Source organism: Momordica charantia (genome assembly GCF_013281855.1).
Source record: "Momordica charantia cultivar OHB3-1 chromosome 4 unlocalized genomic scaffold, Mcharantia_2.0 BLBB01000004.1, whole genome shotgun sequence".
Lineage (NCBI taxonomy): Eukaryota > Viridiplantae > Streptophyta > Magnoliopsida > Cucurbitales > Cucurbitaceae > Momordica > Momordica charantia.
Genome location: NW_028275162.1, coordinates 2,986,137 through 3,004,914, shown reverse-complemented (window position 1 = coordinate 3,004,914; position 18,778 = coordinate 2,986,137). Strand labels below are relative to the sequence as shown.

General features: G+C 34.2%; 3 protein-coding genes across 8 annotated transcripts; 1 reads left to right on the top strand and 2 right to left on the bottom strand.

The window, feature by feature from the left end:
• The first annotated feature begins 1,150 nt into the window (after positions 1 to 1,150).
• On the top strand, positions 1,151 to 7,372 carry VAB2 (ATPase, V1 complex, subunit B protein). 2 transcript variants are annotated; one of them, XM_022280270.2, is made up of 15 exons: positions 1,151 to 1,305; positions 1,660 to 1,735; positions 1,861 to 1,916; positions 1,998 to 2,096; positions 2,365 to 2,424; positions 3,452 to 3,563; positions 3,668 to 3,876; positions 4,268 to 4,399; positions 4,483 to 4,620; positions 5,199 to 5,349; positions 5,441 to 5,523; positions 6,295 to 6,342; positions 6,435 to 6,488; positions 6,581 to 6,664; positions 6,746 to 7,372. In XM_022280270.2, exons 2-15 carry the CDS (start codon positions 1,678 to 1,680, stop codon positions 6,929 to 6,931), a joined length of 1,470 nt encoding a protein of 489 aa, XP_022135962.1. In that variant the 5' UTR covers positions 1,151 to 1,305; positions 1,660 to 1,677; the 3' UTR covers positions 6,932 to 7,372. The 2 variants fall into 2 exon arrangements, with proteins under 2 accessions (XP_022135962.1, XP_022135963.1); XM_022280271.2 differs by having other exon boundaries at positions 1,288 to 1,403.
• A 901-nt stretch (positions 7,373 to 8,273) lies between these two features.
• LOC111007931 (Sept9 (DUF616)) lies at positions 8,274 to 12,080 on the bottom strand. 5 transcript variants are annotated; one of them, XM_088123032.1, is made up of 8 exons: positions 11,921 to 12,079; positions 11,529 to 11,755; positions 11,161 to 11,435; positions 10,971 to 11,042; positions 10,651 to 10,850; positions 10,125 to 10,540; positions 9,616 to 9,800; positions 8,274 to 9,241 (listed from the first exon to the last, which is right to left on the bottom strand). In XM_088123032.1, the coding sequence occupies exons 3-8, from the start codon at positions 11,348 to 11,350 to the stop codon at positions 8,823 to 8,825; spliced, it is 1,482 nt and encodes a 493-aa protein (XP_087979158.1). In that variant the 5' UTR covers positions 11,351 to 11,435; positions 11,529 to 11,755; positions 11,921 to 12,079; the 3' UTR covers positions 8,274 to 8,822. The 5 variants fall into 5 exon arrangements, with proteins under 5 accessions (XP_087979158.1, XP_022136174.1, XP_022136175.1 ...); XM_022280482.2 differs by having other exon boundaries at positions 11,161 to 11,340; XM_022280483.2 differs by having other exon boundaries at positions 11,161 to 11,340; positions 11,917 to 12,027.
• Positions 12,081 to 14,093: 2,013 nt separating this feature from the next.
• On the bottom strand, positions 14,094 to 16,952 carry LOC111007904 (uncharacterized). The gene is made up of 5 exons (XM_022280445.2): positions 16,643 to 16,952; positions 15,600 to 16,291; positions 15,297 to 15,479; positions 14,578 to 14,671; positions 14,094 to 14,479 (listed from the first exon to the last, which is right to left on the bottom strand). The coding sequence occupies exons 2-4, from the start codon at positions 16,266 to 16,268 to the stop codon at positions 14,648 to 14,650; spliced, it is 876 nt and encodes a 291-aa protein (XP_022136137.1). The 5' UTR covers positions 16,269 to 16,291; positions 16,643 to 16,952; the 3' UTR covers positions 14,094 to 14,479; positions 14,578 to 14,647.
• Positions 16,953 to 18,778: the final 1,826 nt, after the last annotated feature.

The window sequence follows — 18,778 nt, the reverse complement described above, 5'->3', positions numbered from 1 at the left end:
GTTTTTGTGGGTGCTTCGATTTTTTTTTTTATTTCAAAACAAAAAGAACGTGTTATATTTACAAATCTATAAGGTTGTTGCCCTATTTGAAATTAATTTAATTTGTTTTGCTATGCCCCTGTACATAAAAAAAATTCATCAAATTAAAAAGAGTTAAGAGTTGAAATTCTTTTAAATATGCAAACTTTACTTACTATATAATTTAGACTACAAATTCTCTAATTGTATGGACTATATAAACTAATTAAAATTATATAAATATCAGTTCTTGATGTATAATTTTTATAAATTTCAATTTCACATCAAACAAAGCGACACAAATTAAAAACTTGAAAAGACTTAATTTTCCACCATTCAAATACGGTTGAAATTGAAGCTCTATAATTTTAAACTTCTCAACCCCTAGTTTAACTTGTGAACATATAATAATTTTTAAAGGAGAACTTTTAGTTTTATTAAAACGAGTCTAACTTTTTAAACCCAACTCACATTTGAAGAGACAATCCACTCTTTAAAATTCGATTTTTGTAAACCGTAACTTCTCAACATAATTTTTCTAAATTTTTTACTTAAACCTTCGAACTCGAATCAACAGTACAAATATTTTATAAAACTCAAAAGTTGAAATTCTCTCTACAAATTTGTTATTATTAATTTTTTGAACTGAAAAATAATTTAAAGCCTTTTTGAATCAAAGAACCAAATACCTACAAAAGTAATGGGGCTATATGGAGCCAAAAGAGAGGGAAAAAAAGGAGAAGATTCACGAATTGCCCCTGGCCAACGTGCACCCATGCAGATCACGATGTTCAGATAAAGATATAAAATAAACTTCAATACAGATAATGAAAGCGGGTCCCGGTAAGGGCAATTCCGTCAATTCCTCCCTCCAAAAGTAGATGAAAAAATTCCCCGCGATCTGTTAAATCGTGGACCAATAATTTCCCGCCACGTAGCAAGAACAAAATTTACCCCAGAAAACAGAACCCAAGAATCCCCTTTTCCTAATAATATTACCATTACCATTTATTTATTTTCGTGGTTTCATAATTCAATTACCAAATAATTAATTAATTTAAAATTTTATATTCTAATAATTTCTCAGGTTCTCAACTACAACTACAATACAAACTGTTAAAATAATTAAAAGAAAAAAAATAATTCCGAGTGAAATTTGGTTTCTATTATTGATTTAAAAATATTCCAGTCCGTCAGATCCCAGTTTACATCTTCTCGCTGCTGTCCACATCTCTCTCTCCTCGCCCTCGGTTCCGCTATCAGATCAGGAGAAGCAAAAACGAACAGGTTTGAATCTTCGACTTCTCTTTCAGATCCATGGTGATTTCGGAAGCTGCTTGATCGTTATTTTGATTGCCTCGGATTCTCGCTGTCGTTGGAAATACGTATTCGCCTCTTGAGGGCTTTAGTTGTTGAATACTCTTGTTTGATCCGAACTTTGTTTTGTTTTTCTCTATAGATTATGCGAATTGTAGCCATTTGATTTCGGGACTAGTTTTGTGATTTCGCCTGTTTTTTTGTTTGTTTGTGTTCTTCTCTGGTGTTTGGTTCATGGGTACGAAGTTGAAAGTGATTGTAGTGATACATTCAATCCAGTTCTCTGTTAATTTGTTGTAATCGATTTTCCCCCCCCTTTTTTAGTGTCTTGGAGTTTGAAGTATGGGTGTGGAACAAAACAATCACGATGCAGAGGAGGGAACGCTGGAGATTGGCATGGGTAGGTTGCCATAATTTGTCAATTTTTGAAGCTTTGTTTTGATCAAATGGATATAAGCTTGAGTTTGCGAAAAGCTTGAACTTTTGTGCTGTATGAATGATTTTCGGTTGGTTTTCATGCTGCAGAATATAGAACAGTCTCTGGAGTTGCTGGTCCCTTGGTAATTCTGGAAAAAGTCAAGGTTCGGATCTCCTTCCTTTCTATTTCGTTAAGTATATTTGATAGAGGATCTAGTGACTAATTCTTTTATCCAAATTTCCAGGGTCCTAAATTTCAGGAGATTGTTAATATTCGTCTAGGAGATGGAACAACCAGGCGTGGTCAAGTCCTGGAAGTTGATGGGGAGAAAGCTGTTGTCCAGGTTATTTCTCTTTCGTGCTTATCCGTCTTATTTTCACTGTCAGACTGGTTTCACCAAAGATTGAGGAGGTTCAGGGAATAATGTGCCCCCTTTGAGTGGGTGCTTGTCTCCAGATTATACACTGGTTTCAATCTAATTGATTCGATCGGTTCATGCCATGTTCTACTGAGATTTTACTGGATTACTTTCTTCTATGTTGTTTACGCATCGAAAGCAATTCGTTTATTTATAATATTTTTATTTGGATTTTGTTGGTCGCCATTGCCAGGTATTTGAAGGAACATCTGGAATTGATAACAAGTACACAACTGTGCAATTTACTGGAGAGGTACCAGCACAATTAGAATAAATGGCTGAATTTATCTTATCAGATGAATTTATTCAAATCTCTCTGTTTTAGTTGTGAACTATTAGTCTCGTTTTCCAAAGTTCTGCTGGAAAATCTATGAAAAAACATGGACACATAACACTTCATAACTAGTAGCTTGAAGGATATCAAACAGCCCAGCAGGTGTTGTCAAGATTCTCTCAGGCATCATATTATGATAAAACTATCAATATTCAGAAAGCTAGTGGAGGAGGTCCCATCCAAGCAGGGAAAAATAAAGTGATAAAGGAATCAATAGAAGAAAATTTGGATGTTTTTCCTGTGACAGGTTTATTAGCAGCTGCTATTACTCCGCTAAAAGTTTTATTTGCAGAGATCCAATGTTGATAATTTATCATTATCTGGAAAAAGGAAAGTGATAAAAGAATCAATGGAATAAAATTTGGACTTTCTTTTGTGGTGGGCTTAGCTTTGTGGAGACAGTCTCCAATTTTGAAAATTTATCATTATACGTGTTTAGTTGAGAAGATAGTGCAAGCTGCTCATGGTAATTTCCTTGGGCAATGTTCTAGCTGCTGGGTAGTTGTGCGCTTGTATTGCTATTGATCCCTGTTGATAGGAAGTATCTTTAAGTTACTAATGGATCAAATAGAAATTAAATTTCTAAGAGACTTGTACAAAGGAAAAGCCATACTAGGTTAATCACTGAAGCCCATAAAGGGGGGGCTATTTTTAATGTCCAAGGCTTTATCTTAAAAAAATTGTCTATATTCTGAAGGATACATCAAGTTGGTTTCTAGCTAAAAGGTTATTCTATATATTGTAATGACTATCCTTGCCCATGTACGTTTTTTTGCTTGGACATCTAATTTTGGAAATTCTGCTGCCAGCCACCAGGTCATGGAAGATTGAAATCGATAATAATATAGAAGATTTTTCATTTATTGTGAATTGCAATTTTTTGTAATTTAACCTTGTCCTACACAACTTTATTGCTCATTACTTCTGTTCTATGTCACATTTGCAGGTTTTGAAAACTCCAGTCTCCTTGGACATGCTTGGGCGTATTTTTAATGGTTCTGGAAAACCCATTGATAATGGTCCTCCTATCTTGCCCGAGGCTTACTTGGATATTTCTGGTGTGTTGCTGGAAATCTAGAGAAATCTTTTGTTTTACCATTTTTAATAAATCCACAGTTTTTTTTTAGTTTCATTTTCCTCATGTGCTACTCCTCTTCCTTAGGGAGTTCAATAAACCCTAGCGAGAGAACTTATCCCGAAGAGATGATACAGACTGGAATTTCTACAATTGATGTCATGAATTCCATTGCTAGAGGACAAAAGATCCCACTTTTCTCAGCTGCAGGTCTTCCTCACAATGAAATAGCTGCCCAGATATGTCGTCAGGCTGGCTTGGTAAAGCGGTTGGAGAAATCTCATGATCTTCTCGAGGTATTGTTGTATAATTTTCTAGGCAGGTTTTAATTTTTATGTTTTGCTTTCTCAACAAGTTCGTTTGGAAAATTGGTTAAATGGTAAATATGTATCATCTTCAAATTCTTATTGTTTATATTTTACAGAGGTTATACTTTAATAAATGCGTACACTAATTTTGTAAAAATTCACTGACATAATGAATTTGATCTCCAAGTTTCAAGAAGTTTCCCAATGGATATATGTTAGATTTTGATTGAGTTTTCAAGTCAACTGGGTAATGAAATATATGCGAACTGGGTAATGAATTACTGGTTCTCAAGACAGTTGCTTGGTGTATGGATTTGATAATCTTGATGCTTGTTTTACCGTAGTAATGTTTGAATTAACTTAAGTTTTTGATTTACAGGGGGGCGGTGAAGAGGACAACTTTGCCATTGTTTTTGCCGCTATGGGTGTTAACATGGAGACTGCTCAGTTTTTTAAACGTGATTTTGAGGAAAATGGTTCAATGGAGAGAGTGACCCTATTTCTGAACCTGGTAATCTTTATTTTTCTACATCAACTGGTGAAACTTTGTTGTGATTATTTATTCTTAAATATGAAGGCCGTGGTATTTTACAGGCTAATGATCCTACAATCGAGCGTATTATCACTCCTCGAATTGCTCTTACCACCGCTGAATATTTGGCTTATGAATGTGGGAAGCACGTTCTTGTCATATTGACAGATATGAGTTCTTATGCTGATGCTCTTCGAGAGGTAATGCAGTGATGTATTTACTTTTGAGTTTCCAGTTTCTGAATATGTTACTCGACTGCAACCAAATACAATAACAAATGCAGGATGTCCAAGACGATATCATTTTTTTTTTAGTTTTGGATTTTATTTTAATTGGAATTTGGCCGACCTCTGACCAATCTTGTATTTTTGTAGTTTTTCTTCCCCTTTAACAAAATTGCTATTAGTTGTAATTTTGGAGCTGGTATTTCTAATACATTATTATTGTGAGAACTTTGTAATTTTGTAAATTAACTGATATATATTCAACTAAAAGTTCTTAATGAAGACGCTGAATATCTTAATTTATTTAACTTATTATTTTTGCTTCTCAAGATATGCACTACGTAAGAACTAAGAAAGGCCTGATTAGATTTACCCAGCATTTAAATTTCCTAAAGTTATTAAAAGATCACTTTTAAGAGAGTCAAAATAATCTCAATTAGAACTCTAATATTTTTTATTGGTAAAATGTTATGTTTGGAAGATGTACCCTGCCAGAAAGGGGGAACAGAAGAAAAATATTTAGAAAATGATCAAACCATTGGCTTCTTTTGCAGGTGTCTGCTGCACGAGAGGAAGTACCTGGAAGGCGTGGATACCCTGGTTACATGTATACTGATCTTGCTACAATCTATGAACGTGCTGGACGTATTGAAGGACGCAAAGGATCCATCACTCAGATTCCAATTCTCACTATGCCAAACGATGGTAATGCCTTCTCAAGCTATGTTCATTGTCTCATTAAATTAACGTTCTTGTTCGTTAACATTTACATTGATTCTTTTTGGGATTCAATCAGATATTACGCATCCTACTCCCGATCTTACTGGCTATATTACTGAGGGACAGATCTACATTGATAGGCAGCTCTACAACAGACAGGTGAGTTTATGGAGCTTGGGATTTATATTATATAATTTTCTTGTTCACTAACCTGCATAACAAAAAATGAACCATGAGGTGGACTTAGGGTGTGTTTGGGAGTGATGGTAGAATTAGTGATTTTGAAAAAAGAGATTTAAATATAATTGATTTTCCAAAACTACCGTCCCAGTGATATCTTAAAAATCAATTTAAAGCGATTCTAAACTTTTTTAAAATTAATTTTTTAATTTGCCAAACATTATCGATGGTAAGGAAAGTGATTTTGACAATGGTAAAAGTTATTTTGGCCATGTCAAAATCACTCCCAAACACACCCTTAGTGATGCTTGGTAACTAAAATTTATCATGTTTGTGTCTAGATGTACTGCGAGCATTATGCATTATCATAACCTGAAACTGAATTCCTTCTATATTTTCGCAAGAACTGAGCAATTCTAGCGGATAGAAGTTGAAATGGGAATGTATAACACCCCACCCCATTTATGTCTTATCATATAAGCAGTATATCTTAATAAAAAATATTGGTGCAAGCCATACAAAGAAAGTAATGCTGTTATCATAGTCTATGAATGATAATTAATAACTTCCCCGCAATTCACGAACTATGTAAACCCAAATGGAAGGTTATTTTACTCTTATGCAGGATGTCAAAATTCGAAACATGAATTTACTTGTTCATGAATTTGAAATTTATAATTGATAATTGTTACTCATGAGGATTCTTTCAATTGGCTCTGAAACTAATAATTATTTTCTTTGATTGGCCAGATATACCCACCAATTAACGTCCTTCCTTCGTTGTCTCGGCTTATGAAGGTAATTTTTCTTGCACAATGTTTTGACGGTAGTTTGAAGCATAGTAGACAAATTCATGATGTATGAAAGTAAAACTATCATCTGAACTGCAGAGTGCTATTGGTGAGGGAATGACCCGTAGGGATCATGCTGATGTATCCAACCAGGTGAGCTTTCTTAGTTATAGTTTTAGGGATCAGTCGTTGAGCCAATAATAAAATCCGTCTGACTTCAATATCCTTGCATGGCAAACCCGCAGCTCTATGCAAATTATGCCATTGGGAAGGATGTTCAGGCAATGAAAGCCGTGGTCGGAGAAGAAGCGCTCTCGTCTGAGGATCTGGTATTTCATCTTTCATTTTCCTTGAGAATTGTTCCTACAGTGCAAATTTTTGTTTCTCTCACAATGCCCTTCTGAAAACAGCTCTATTTGGAGTTTTTGGACAAATTCGAGAGGAAGTTTGTCAGTCAAGGAGCTTACGACACTCGAAATATCTTCCAGTCACTTGATCTGGCATGGACACTGCTTCGCATTTTCCCCCGCGAACTTCTCCACCGTATACCCGCAAAGACTCTCGACCAGTTTTACAGTCGAGAATCTGCAAACTGATCGACGAGGAAACGAGAGCTCTTATACCCGTAAGAGGCCTCCGCGTAGATAGATCATAATGAGCTTTGAGAAACGTTGTTTCCAGTCTCCTCCCCTTCTCCATATTGCATATTCAGAGTGAAAAATAAGAAAGTTGTGTTTGATCTCACAGTTCAGCCTCTTTTCCAAATCCAAGCAAAAGTCAGAAATGGACATCCAGCTCTTCCAATGTGTCTGTATTATGTTTAATTATTTTGTTGGATTGTGGCAATCTTTCTGCTTTGGGAATGCCTCAGCAACTATTAGGGCTTCTAGAATTCTAGACAAGGCCCTATCCAAATTCTGCTTCTTGTCTATTTATTATATTATTATATTTTGTATTCTGAACAGTTTTGAAATTTTCTCAACTATTCAGTTTGCTATTTTTATGAATATCCCCATGCGTTTGTTTGTTGTGTTCAATTTCACTTTTGTATTCTCTAATGGGCAATTATTTCTCCAAATTTTGATCAATCTATTGTAGGTTTCTAACAGTAATTTGGACCCATTAGACTTGGATTTCTTTTAATATTGTAAAAACAAAATAATTATCTAAATATAATTATTTCGAAACTATTTTTTAAAATATTGTACTTTTATTAGTGCGAGGCAGTGTCGTCTCTATGGCTGAACAGAGACGACCTTGTTTCTTGTGAATAAAAGATAGTTTCGAAATAATTAGATTTAAATAATTAGTTACAGCTATTTTTTAAAAAATATTAAAAAAAAAAGTCCCATTAGAAGCATTTTTAAGCTGGCCTAATCCAAATGAATGGTCTGTTAGGAACTTATTAAAGTTCAATGAAAATATATTTTAATGGCTATTTAAAAAAACTGTTTTTTTATGTTACTTTAGACCCCGTAACCTAATATTAAGAAATGAAGTCATTTTTCTCCATATGGACGGTGATATGTACTTTATTTTCTGGGTATTGTTGCATAACTTCTTTTTTTTTAGTACAACCAATGGTGAAAATTTTAAGTGTCGATATTGATGAAAATGTTGAGGTCTCAATATTATAGAAATTTTGATAGAAATATCAATAAAATATTATCGATGACTATTTTTGAAAAAGTTATAAAAATAAAAAAATTCGTAAAAAATATTTAAATAAACAAATAAGCATTTTAATATTTTTAAACGAGTTAAAAAGGATTAATACTATCATTATGTTATTTTGTTGATATTTTTCATATTTTGTTATTGTTTTTTTGTAATACTATGGAAATGTCGATTTACTCTTCATGTTGATGTTGAACTAATAATATATGAAAATGTTAATAAAAATGTCGGACGAGTATTTAATAACATGAGTACAACAAATAACAGAATGAATTATGTCTTTAGAGTTATGTTCTTGTTGTCGGTGAAGGAGTTTATGGCACAAAATAACATTGACTTTTACATACCATCTACTCATAGTCCAAAACAATTTTGAAGCAAAACCGACAGGCAAATTTGAAAATGGTTGTCTAAACAAGCCTTAATATTCCTCATGATACAAATTGATATGGCCAAAATAATGAAAACTCACCATGGAATCAAAGATGGAGTTAATTTCTGATTCCAATGACAGCTAAGAACATGCTTCTATCGCTTCCTCAATCTTTCAACAGCCCAAAGACTCCAAACGAGTGTAGAATATTAGCCTTCTACTCAAATCTTATAGGTTATACCACAAAATTCAAACTCTAGAGCTCACTCAGCCATTGATGGGGAGTTGTGGTCATGTCTAATATATGGTAAGGAACCAGCACGAGAAACCTTCTTTATCATTTCCTTCCGAATAAAGTTGGGTCGACGAAAAAATAACATTATAGAGAACTCAATAGATTCTTTTTCAGAAAGGATTGTACAATTTAGAATCAATGTTCAGCCTGCTTTTGATGATCTAACCACAGTTGGGAGTACAACTGAATCGAGATTTCCGGGGTAAGGAGTCCACAAGCCTAATCCTCCCCTAGTCTCTATCAAACTAGTCGATACGTTGCGCTGCTTCCACTGTTTATACTCTTTCATACTGCTCATATTCCCCTTAAGTTGATCCCAATCTTTAACCCACTCTATAAGAGAAGAATGCTCCCTTGTATGTGGGTGCAAAATAAAAAGTGAATAATACTCACAATTTGGAAACATAAAGAACTTGAAAGAATCCCCTAGCCTGTATACGACGTAACCGAAACTCAGTTGGTCCCTTGGTGTGAACAGGTGGACTTCGTTGAACCACAAGCAGCTAAACAAATTACTCATTGCTGTATGCTCCCGTATAATAATGGCTCCCTCTGGAACATCTGCATTTTTAAACATTTAGATCAATAGAACATTTTTGTGCACATAAGAGGTCAAGTTAGAAACCATGATTCAGAAAATGCCCACAATTTTAGAGTTCCATAGTTCATTTTAGGAAGATTAATACTCCCCTATGACTTCTTTTGTAGCTATTTATTTTTTTGAAAGAAGGAAGATGAAGGCTTGAAGAGATGCCAATCAGCCAATGTGTTTACAAGAAAGCTAGAACCAACTAACTCTTTGAAAATTTTATATCAAGAATAATGGTTATCAAGGAATTGAAGGTTTGTTGAATGCATAGTTTCACATGTTACAGACAATAAGTCCGTTGATAAAACTGAATGACTTATAAGTTATAAGGATAACAATGACTTACCACTGACAGTTTTCTTTTCTGGACTCCATGGCTCCATTCCTTCATAACGGTATATTTTCATGTGAAGATCAATAAGAGGACGGGCATAACGTTTCCTTCGCTTATTTGAATCAGCCTCTTCATAGATACTAAGATGATGCTTATGTTGAGCAATGGCAAAGGTATGCTTCCCACGCCACAAGTATCTGCAGTTAGCACAAAAAGTAACAACGAAGAACGCTTAAAAATCAGAGGAAGTATTTGCAGAAGTTGATTTCTGGAATAAATCAATGTCTCACACTCCCGCTTATAATGTAGTTAAAGACTCCCCTTACAGACAATAGCTAGAAAGATATTGGCTTCATCCAGTTAGGATAATTTAACACAAATGAACCCCTTTGGCCATGCTATAATCAGTTCAAAATGATACCTTTCTAGATATATTTCGATAAGAAATGGGAATCTATTTTTAATTAAAATAAAAGTATATGTGTAATCATAAGGCTATAAGTTCATAATAAAAACAATACCTTTCCAAAATGAGCAAAGGGTCGACTATCAGCTCCATTTTACCATCAATCCAGATACTATACTGTGCTTGAGGGAACAACCGATGAGTTAATATCTTTGGAACCTTTCCATTTCTTCTTGGCTCATCATAGGGTGGATACTTCAGTAGAATAAGGCGCCAGATACCAACCCATTTTCCTCCATCATTATCCTCTTTAATGGTAACATTTTCTCTTATAAATTGCATAGAAACCTCATCCACCACCATAAGGAAGCAAAATAGATCCTTAGAGCGGGCGCTAATATTTGAAGGCTGTCGAGGAACATCATATCCATCAAAAATTCCTGAGGCAACCACAAACCTACATTTCTTGACATACTTGACATCGGTAGGAACCATTTCAGCCCCACCGTTTCGCATAAAACCACAATGCACCTGCTTTGAAAACACAAGCAGTAACTAACTAATCTTACCATCAACAAAGGCAAACCAACGAGAAAAATAAAGGCTAACAGGATATTGACACAATTGACACTTTCTCCCACCTTCATGGTCGGTTTTAGTTTAAAGCTTTCCTCTCTTTGCGTCCAGTTCAGGTGTCCTCCAAACAGTGGGGATGTTTGAGTTCCATCTAGTGAGTACTCATCTTCAGTGATATAGACAAGTTTTTTGACAATTTCATCAGGAGTCCTTCCCTTAGGAATAACTACTTTATCAGGTTCGTCCGCCACTGGAATTAAACAGCCTAAGCAAAGAATAATATGAACATCAGTATATAAACACTAAGTTTTCACCACTTCTTTTCAATATGACAACTAAACACCAAGTTAAAAACATAAAAGAAAGGCCAATTGCATAATCTTACGGTGCTGCGCCTTCGCAATAAATCCCATCGAGTCTAAGATCGTGAAAACCTTACTTTCTTTATTACAAATTGCTGTGTTTCAAAAGAAAACCAAAAAAACCACCTTCATCATGAATCACAAACTAAGTGATCTTGAAACAGGACTCAAATATACTAAATAGTAAATACATATAAATACAGGAGAAGGTACCGGAGAAAAAAGCAATAGATGATTGGCAAGACCAAACATGAAAGAGGGAGGCAATGAGAATCAGCAACATCCATAAAATTCCACCGACAAGGAATAATCGAATGAATCCCTTCTTCCAAACAATCTTAATTGGGTAATCTGCAGGCAACTTTCCGGGAAAAAATAAACCTCCTTCAACGTCTGCAACCATCACAACCCAAAATCCATCACGCTACAGAAAATAACCAGTATAGGATACCCAAAATCCAGGAACATATTGCACCAAAGACCGCAATCTTCAAAAAAACTCCAACACAAGTCACACAATATAACCGACGAATCGAATACATAAAAATACAGCAGAATAAGTCCAAGCAATTTATAATTACCTCTAACCTGCTGATTCTGAACATTACGCTCTCCTCTACGGTTCACCCGCAAAGAAAGCGATCTCTGGAACTCGCTATCCATAATGACAATCTCAACTTCTCATTTCTATAATAACAAGACGAGCAAATAAATCCACGTTTAAATTAGGCGTCCTCGGAATGACGATCTCTCCGCTCGCCCAATCTTCCGTTTCAATATCTTTAATATCTACTGTTACCAGATCATTCTGAAAACGAAAACATAAGAATGGAAGAAAACTCAGATCTGGAGAACACATGGAATCAACAGAAAGTGGTACAGAGCTGAAATTCGAGCAGCAAACCGCAAACGTCGCCCTCTCGAAAATTGAAGCACAGAAAAGAAGTATGAATTGGGTGAAAACATTACTCACTACTTCGAAATGGAATTCTCAGGGCTCAATCAGAAGCGAATTGCCAGTAGAGAAGATTTCTTGCCTCTTTCGTTGCACTGCCCACATTCACTGTATGAATTTTTGCCGGGATTTTGAGAACCGATTGCTCATAAATGGGGGATGGGTTATTTTGATGTTTGGACGAAAATACCCTCCGGATCGAAGAACTAGTTTTTAAATAATTGTAAATTTGGCATATTAACTCGACATAATTAATAACTTTTTAATTTTTTTTGACATTAATAACTTTTTAATTTGTAAATCGCATTAGAATTTAGAAATTCATAAAGTTGTATTTCTCTACCTTTTATTTTTTTGTAACCATTATATTTTTTATTACATACTTTTTTATTAAGTTCAAATAGTTGGAACACCTTTTTTTAAGTTGGAGGTTCAGTCTCAAATCTGTTAAGTATCCTTTTATTTTAAACTCCATTTATTTAATGAACCACATAGTTTTTTAATTTTAAAGAAACAAGCTTTCAGTTTCAACACACTTCGAAATTTTTGTAAAAAAAAGAAAAAACATTCGAAATTGGTACTATTTTATCTTTTAGGATAATTGAATTTTATCATAATAACATCCGACAAAATCAAAAGTTACATTAAAACCAGCGACATTTTTTTTTCTTTTCTTGAAAAACCAAATCACATAAGCACAGCACTGTTATATTTTTATTTTTCTGACATTTTGAAATAAGTTGTAAAAGAATTTTTATCATAGAACTTTATTATCTCTTGTCATAATAAAGCTTCTACAAACCATAAACTCACAAGTAAAAGAACCCAACTTAGTAAACTCATTCTACTGGAAATGAAATCCATTGCTCGGTGCAATCTAAACACAAGTTCTAAAAACCTAAATTTTTTAACTCTAAAATTCGGAGTAGGTGATCGAGTGAGTCCTCAAAAACCTGAACGATTTCGATCACTCTCAAAAGATTAAGGAAGATGCTGCATCCCTTTCGATAGCTCTTGGTTTCCCAGGGATAGCAATCGGCATTTCATGCTTGCTGCCCTGCGAAATTCGACTTTTTATCATTTTTGTTGATGGAGCAATTAATTAAAAAAAGAGTCATTCCCAAGTAAGATGTGCCATAAAATATCAAATTCATGGTGGATGGAAAAAATAACTAATTCTACATTGTCAATATTCCAACTGAAATTGAACAGACCTAAAATTGAACATTCTTATTCTGAAACACTACGACTCAATCTCAAGCTTTCAGATAACATATTGAAGAACAATATATTGTTCAAACTCAAACTCTATGATTTTTCCGCAATTCAGAACTGAAGCAGCAAATTACAGAAGACCGAAGCAACTCGAGTCATATCTAAAAATCATAGAATGGCAGGCAGCAAACGTCACCTATTCCAAAGACAACATAAGAAATCAGCAGCCAGCCAAACCCAATCCTTGTTGATAGTTATGCCGAACAATGCACGGTGACCAGATTGATGATCAAACATAAGTTCCCAACTTATTATTTTTCGTAACTGGAAATGTCCAGGAGAAAGGGTCTGTTAAAGATTGTGGAACCATAGGGAAATGAAGTTCGAAGGATGGTCAATACTTCGATGAAGATGCCTCGACTTCATATATCACAATTGTACACTCTCTCGTAGCGAAACAAAAAACAAACATTAATCTCTTTAATTTCTGAAGTTCCCGGGTGTCTAAACTAGAAAGCTGGATATTACTGAAACCAGGTGCAAGAAACCACAACCAAAGCCACCCTACTATTCTTCTAGCTGGTGGAGGGATCAATGTCAAAATATATCTATATATATCCAATAAGACCTGCAACCGAAGAACAATTCAGTTGACATGATATACCATATCTAACCAAATTCCCTGGTAAACATCCTTCTCCATGTCCCTGCCTAAAATTGTGTACATGGTAGGCTCTCAACCTGATGTGTTGTCCGCTCAAGTATAAGATTATATTATGAGCTGCCACATCGAGAACGACAATCCCTATCGGAACAGGCTTACTTGCTTCACTGAATGTTGACATAGTTCTTGCTATTAACTTCCTCTAACTTTTGGAGCTCCAAAATCAAATTTTGGTAACAATAAACGTAGCTATCAACTAAACAGTGACATGAAATAAATAAACAAATAACCAAGTGAAATATGGTCAAAATATAAAAAGAAAGAAAAACCAATACATGGGCAAAGAGTGTTAGAGATGTTTGATTACACAAGTATAGATGAAAAAATACACTATGTTGCTACTAGCTTTACTTCTAAAAGAAAAGGACCAGCTGACTACTAAAAAACTTTCGACTCTTGTGCATCATTCAGCGTACCTTCGATAGAGTAATTGAATTGAATTCAGCAACTTACAGACAAATCTTCAGCAGTATACAGGACACTTATGTGTTTGTCCTTACCATCAATATTCGTTAAATTGCAACAGTGAACAAGAGTCGGGTATTAATTAGAAAATTTTACTTCATATCATACACATCTGGACCATGATTCGCATGCAGTTTCAGCATAAACCATATTTGAAGGTACCTCTCAATGTTCTGCAGTTAAAACATATAAACGAATTGGGAAGATAATTCCTTAGCAGAAATATGGCAACAATACAAACAGAAGTGGCAGCAAGATACTATTCTTTTACCTCAACATTCGTGACAAGAACGATCTCAACTCTTATGGTACAACTGATCTGGGTAGTGCTAACTGCTAAGTTATTGTTTTTGCTTCTCACCAGCCTGTTTTAGTAAACAGAGGAAATTAACGGAAGGGCAGAAAATGATAGATAGAATAAAGTATAATAAATGAAGAATATTTTTATGCTCTTTGAAAATGGAAGTATACTAAGAAAGTCAAAAGTATTTTTGTGGATAGCCTTGATGGGAGGGCTGAATATACGGGTTACAAGATCCTTAACTAGGTATCAGTACTGTGCCCTCCAACTAACTAGTGTAGTCTTTTTTGACGAGTCGTCGACACATTGAGAATGTTGGATGATTCCTTCTGGGGTGCCCTTTCACTATTCATCCTTAGTGGAAGGTATTAAGTGGTGCTATGAACATCTGTCTTCACAGTCAATATGGTCTCCTTTGTGGCTCTCATTTCCAAAGAAAAGCTATGGGTCTTGTGGTTGAATGCTATCAGGCTTATTTCGGATTGTTTGATTAGAAAGGAATGATAGAATTTCCAATAAGAGAGTAGAGTGTTGGAAGAAACTTGGGTTTTTATTGTTTACAATGCCTTCCTTTGGAGCTGTTGTTCTCCCTCTTTGATTACCTCCACTCCAATTGGAATAATCAGGACCCTTAGTCTCATTACTTGCAAAGAAATAGAAGTTAGAAGAATTCACAGAGAGAGAGATACCTTTTGGAGTTTCTTTAAAATGGAATCCTCAAATGCTTGGTAACCAGCTCCGACCAAATTATTCAATCGATTATGCTCTGGCGATCTCTCAGCACTGGGCATCTCCATTGGAGAAACCGGTTGAAGAGGTAAAACTAGCAAAGGGTTAGATAAATCACCGAGCACCGATCTTGTAGAAGCAACCTGAAAGACAAAAATATAGAACCCAAGTATAATTACTACAATAGTTTGAATTGAAGTTTCAAGAAAAATTTAGCTAAAAACAGAGAAAATGGATGGAGAGAAATTTATGGGAAAACTCACTGCAGCATCTTTACTTGACATTACAATGACTGCTGAACCTTTCTTCTTCTTGTTATGCCTAATAACAACATCTTCAACCTCACCAAACTTAGAAAACATATCTCTTAACTTCTCTGCTGTATAATCCTCTCCAATCTTCTCCCATGAAACCTTAAGCATCCTCTCTTTGTCCATTGTAGGTCCAGCATCACCATCACTATTCTTTCCAACTCCCCCAGTCTCCTTCTTTGGTGTAAATGTTGTAGGTGCTCCTTTCTTTGCGTGCATTGCTCGAATCCTTGCAATCTCTTCCTTTAGCTTCCTTGCAATTTTTTCTTCCTCTTCTTGATATTTTGCAGCAGGGTCAGGAGCAAATGCCGATCGTTCTCTTGCTTCAAGGTCCGTCATCATTTTCTGGCGCTTAGAATCACGCTCAGATTGTCGGCGATGCTGCTCACGCTTGACTCTTAGAAGATCATCAAACAATTTCCTTGCCTTCTCATCCTTTAAAATCTCGTAGGATGACTTCAACGTTTGGAAATTCGCATGGGCATTCGGATCATCAGGCCTCTTGTCAGGGTGCAACTCCAAAGCCTTCGCTCTGTACGCTTTAGATATCTCTTTCTCTGTGAGCTTGGCACCTTCATCACCCGAAGGCAAGCCAAGAACAGCATAATGATCAACATCCATGTCTGTCTCAGCTCAGTGAACACCTGATTAAAACACCACAAAATATAAACTATTGAAATTCAGTAGGATATGGCAAGCATACATGTTCAAAATACATCTATATGCATAAAATTCAAGGATACAAGGGATACAAGGTTAACAGAACTTCAATCTGCGAATATAAACTTCAATCAAACAAGTATGAGAAAGATTTCGAAGATGTCCTAAACGCGTAATCTTTCCAGCTTCCAGATTCTTCTCTCTCTCATCAACAATTTATTTCTTAGTTCTGAAATTAGGTTAAATTGTATCATTCGATGAATTGAGATAGAGAGAGCAATCAAAATGAGCAAAGCCAATATAACTAGAATTTTTCATTCAGGAACTAATTTTACCCGGAAATTTCTGATTTCTCCGAGTATCTGATTCAATTGCTTCGTTCTGGTGATGCTTCTTGTCTAAAATTGCAGAAAATTTGTGGTTAATTATTCCTTTGCTCCCGGCTCCTATGAATCAGAGAGAATCAATTGGAGCTGGACGCGACGCAAGTGAAAGAGAACGGTGAGGGGGCCGAAAGAGACGATAAGAGCGGAGAAAACAGATTTCAGAAGAGAGAATTTGACAGAGATCCGGCGCCAGAGAGAGCGCCACCGTCTTCCTAGTTTCAATTCAGGGCGGTTGACTCACTACGAAACGAATCAGCTGGGCTCGACATTAAACCAAAAATTAAACTATTAAAAAAAATATTAAAAGAAATTATACGGTTGTAACTAACCAGTAATTAATTATGTTCAACCCAAAAAATTTCGATAATTATACGGTTGAAAATTTCGGTATCAAAAAATATAGAAATGTCAAGTAAATCATGAAAATTATTTAAATAAACTTTATCTTAGACTAAATTAAGTTATGATTGACCATTTTTAAATAATACATAAATATCATTGTTTACAGAAATCTGTAAAAAAATTTATGAAAATTATGGATGATGAATATTGATAAGATTTTTTCTTTTTGCTTGGCGGTTTTTCTTTTAACAAGTGGATATTAATAAGAATAGTTTGCTTTTTATTTTTTTAATTAGGCTATAATTGAACAATTTTTAATTATCATATCTATAAAATATAAGCAATGTATATATATTAATATAATTTTGGGAAGGATCAGGAAAATTAATAAAATTTGTTTTAAATTTTTAAATAGTAAATAAGACATATATTATAATTTATCATTATTTTATCATCATATTAGTGATATTAATATGTAAATATGAGTAATATTAATATGTCCTCGAAAATAATATAAGTAAATATTAATGTTGACAACCTTCTTTTTCCTTTTTTTGTTTCTAAAATTATATAATTTGACCTTTACGAAACAAATTTTTTATGTTGGAGAAGGAATAAAAATAATGTGATCGTGTCAAAATCCTATGCACACCATCTATATATATAAGAAATTGTACAAATTTATCGTCGTTACACCTAGAAAAATGCATCAAATAACTTGAATAAAATTTTTTATTTTCAAAATTTCCAAACATACTTTTTCTAGTTAAATAAATAACTTATTTGCTAAGATATATTTTGATTGATACTGTCATATCTAAACTAATATAACTAACAAACACTAATATTTTTATTTATAAAAGTGAACTTAAAATCGGGAGTGCTTCGAAAATATTTCACCGTCTATTATATTTTTCATTGCTACCATTTTATATTAGGTATTAAATATAACTAACTGCATGAGTTATATAGCTTTGGCTTTCTACTAAAGCATATATTAAAAGTTTCCTACGTCTTTTTCTTTATTAGTAGAAAGTTAAAGTTTTTTGTTTACTATTTTGTTCAAAAGAGGATTAGCCCTAAGAGAATTAAACGCTTTTTAACTCTTCTCACATGTTAGAATGTTTCCACACTTTTTTAGTACATTACTTCTATAACACTATATTGCTTTATTTTAATTTTAAAAATTGCTCAAAGCCTTGAATCCTTCATGGGCAGAGCTTTAAAGTAGGAATATAATGAAATTAACCTTAATAATTCCCTCTAACATAACTTCCCCGCAACAAGTCTTAATCTCAAACTTTTGATTTATAAAATATTTTCTTCAACTTTAGGCATATAATCTTCTTAGTCTCAAACTTTTAATTATTGTCTGAATCATAATATTAAAAAAAGTAAACCTCGCATATATACGTCAAGACCAACCATCAAACTTAAGATTTCATATTTATTAGAATTGGTGTGGAGTATCTCTTATTATTTCACTCTCCTAGAAAACCATCTAAATTTCAAATTTTTTAATTATGGTTAAAAAACACATTTGACTCCGGTAACTTTGTTAAAGTAAAGTTTGTAAGATACTATATATATGGTTACAAATTTTAAATTGTAGGGACTAAATTGGTTAAACTATAGGGACTATATATTGTTACCAATCAAAGACTAAATTGCTACCAATTTAAAGTATAGGAACCAAATCGTTATAAACTAAAGTTTAGAGGCTGAATCGTTACTTTGACTAAA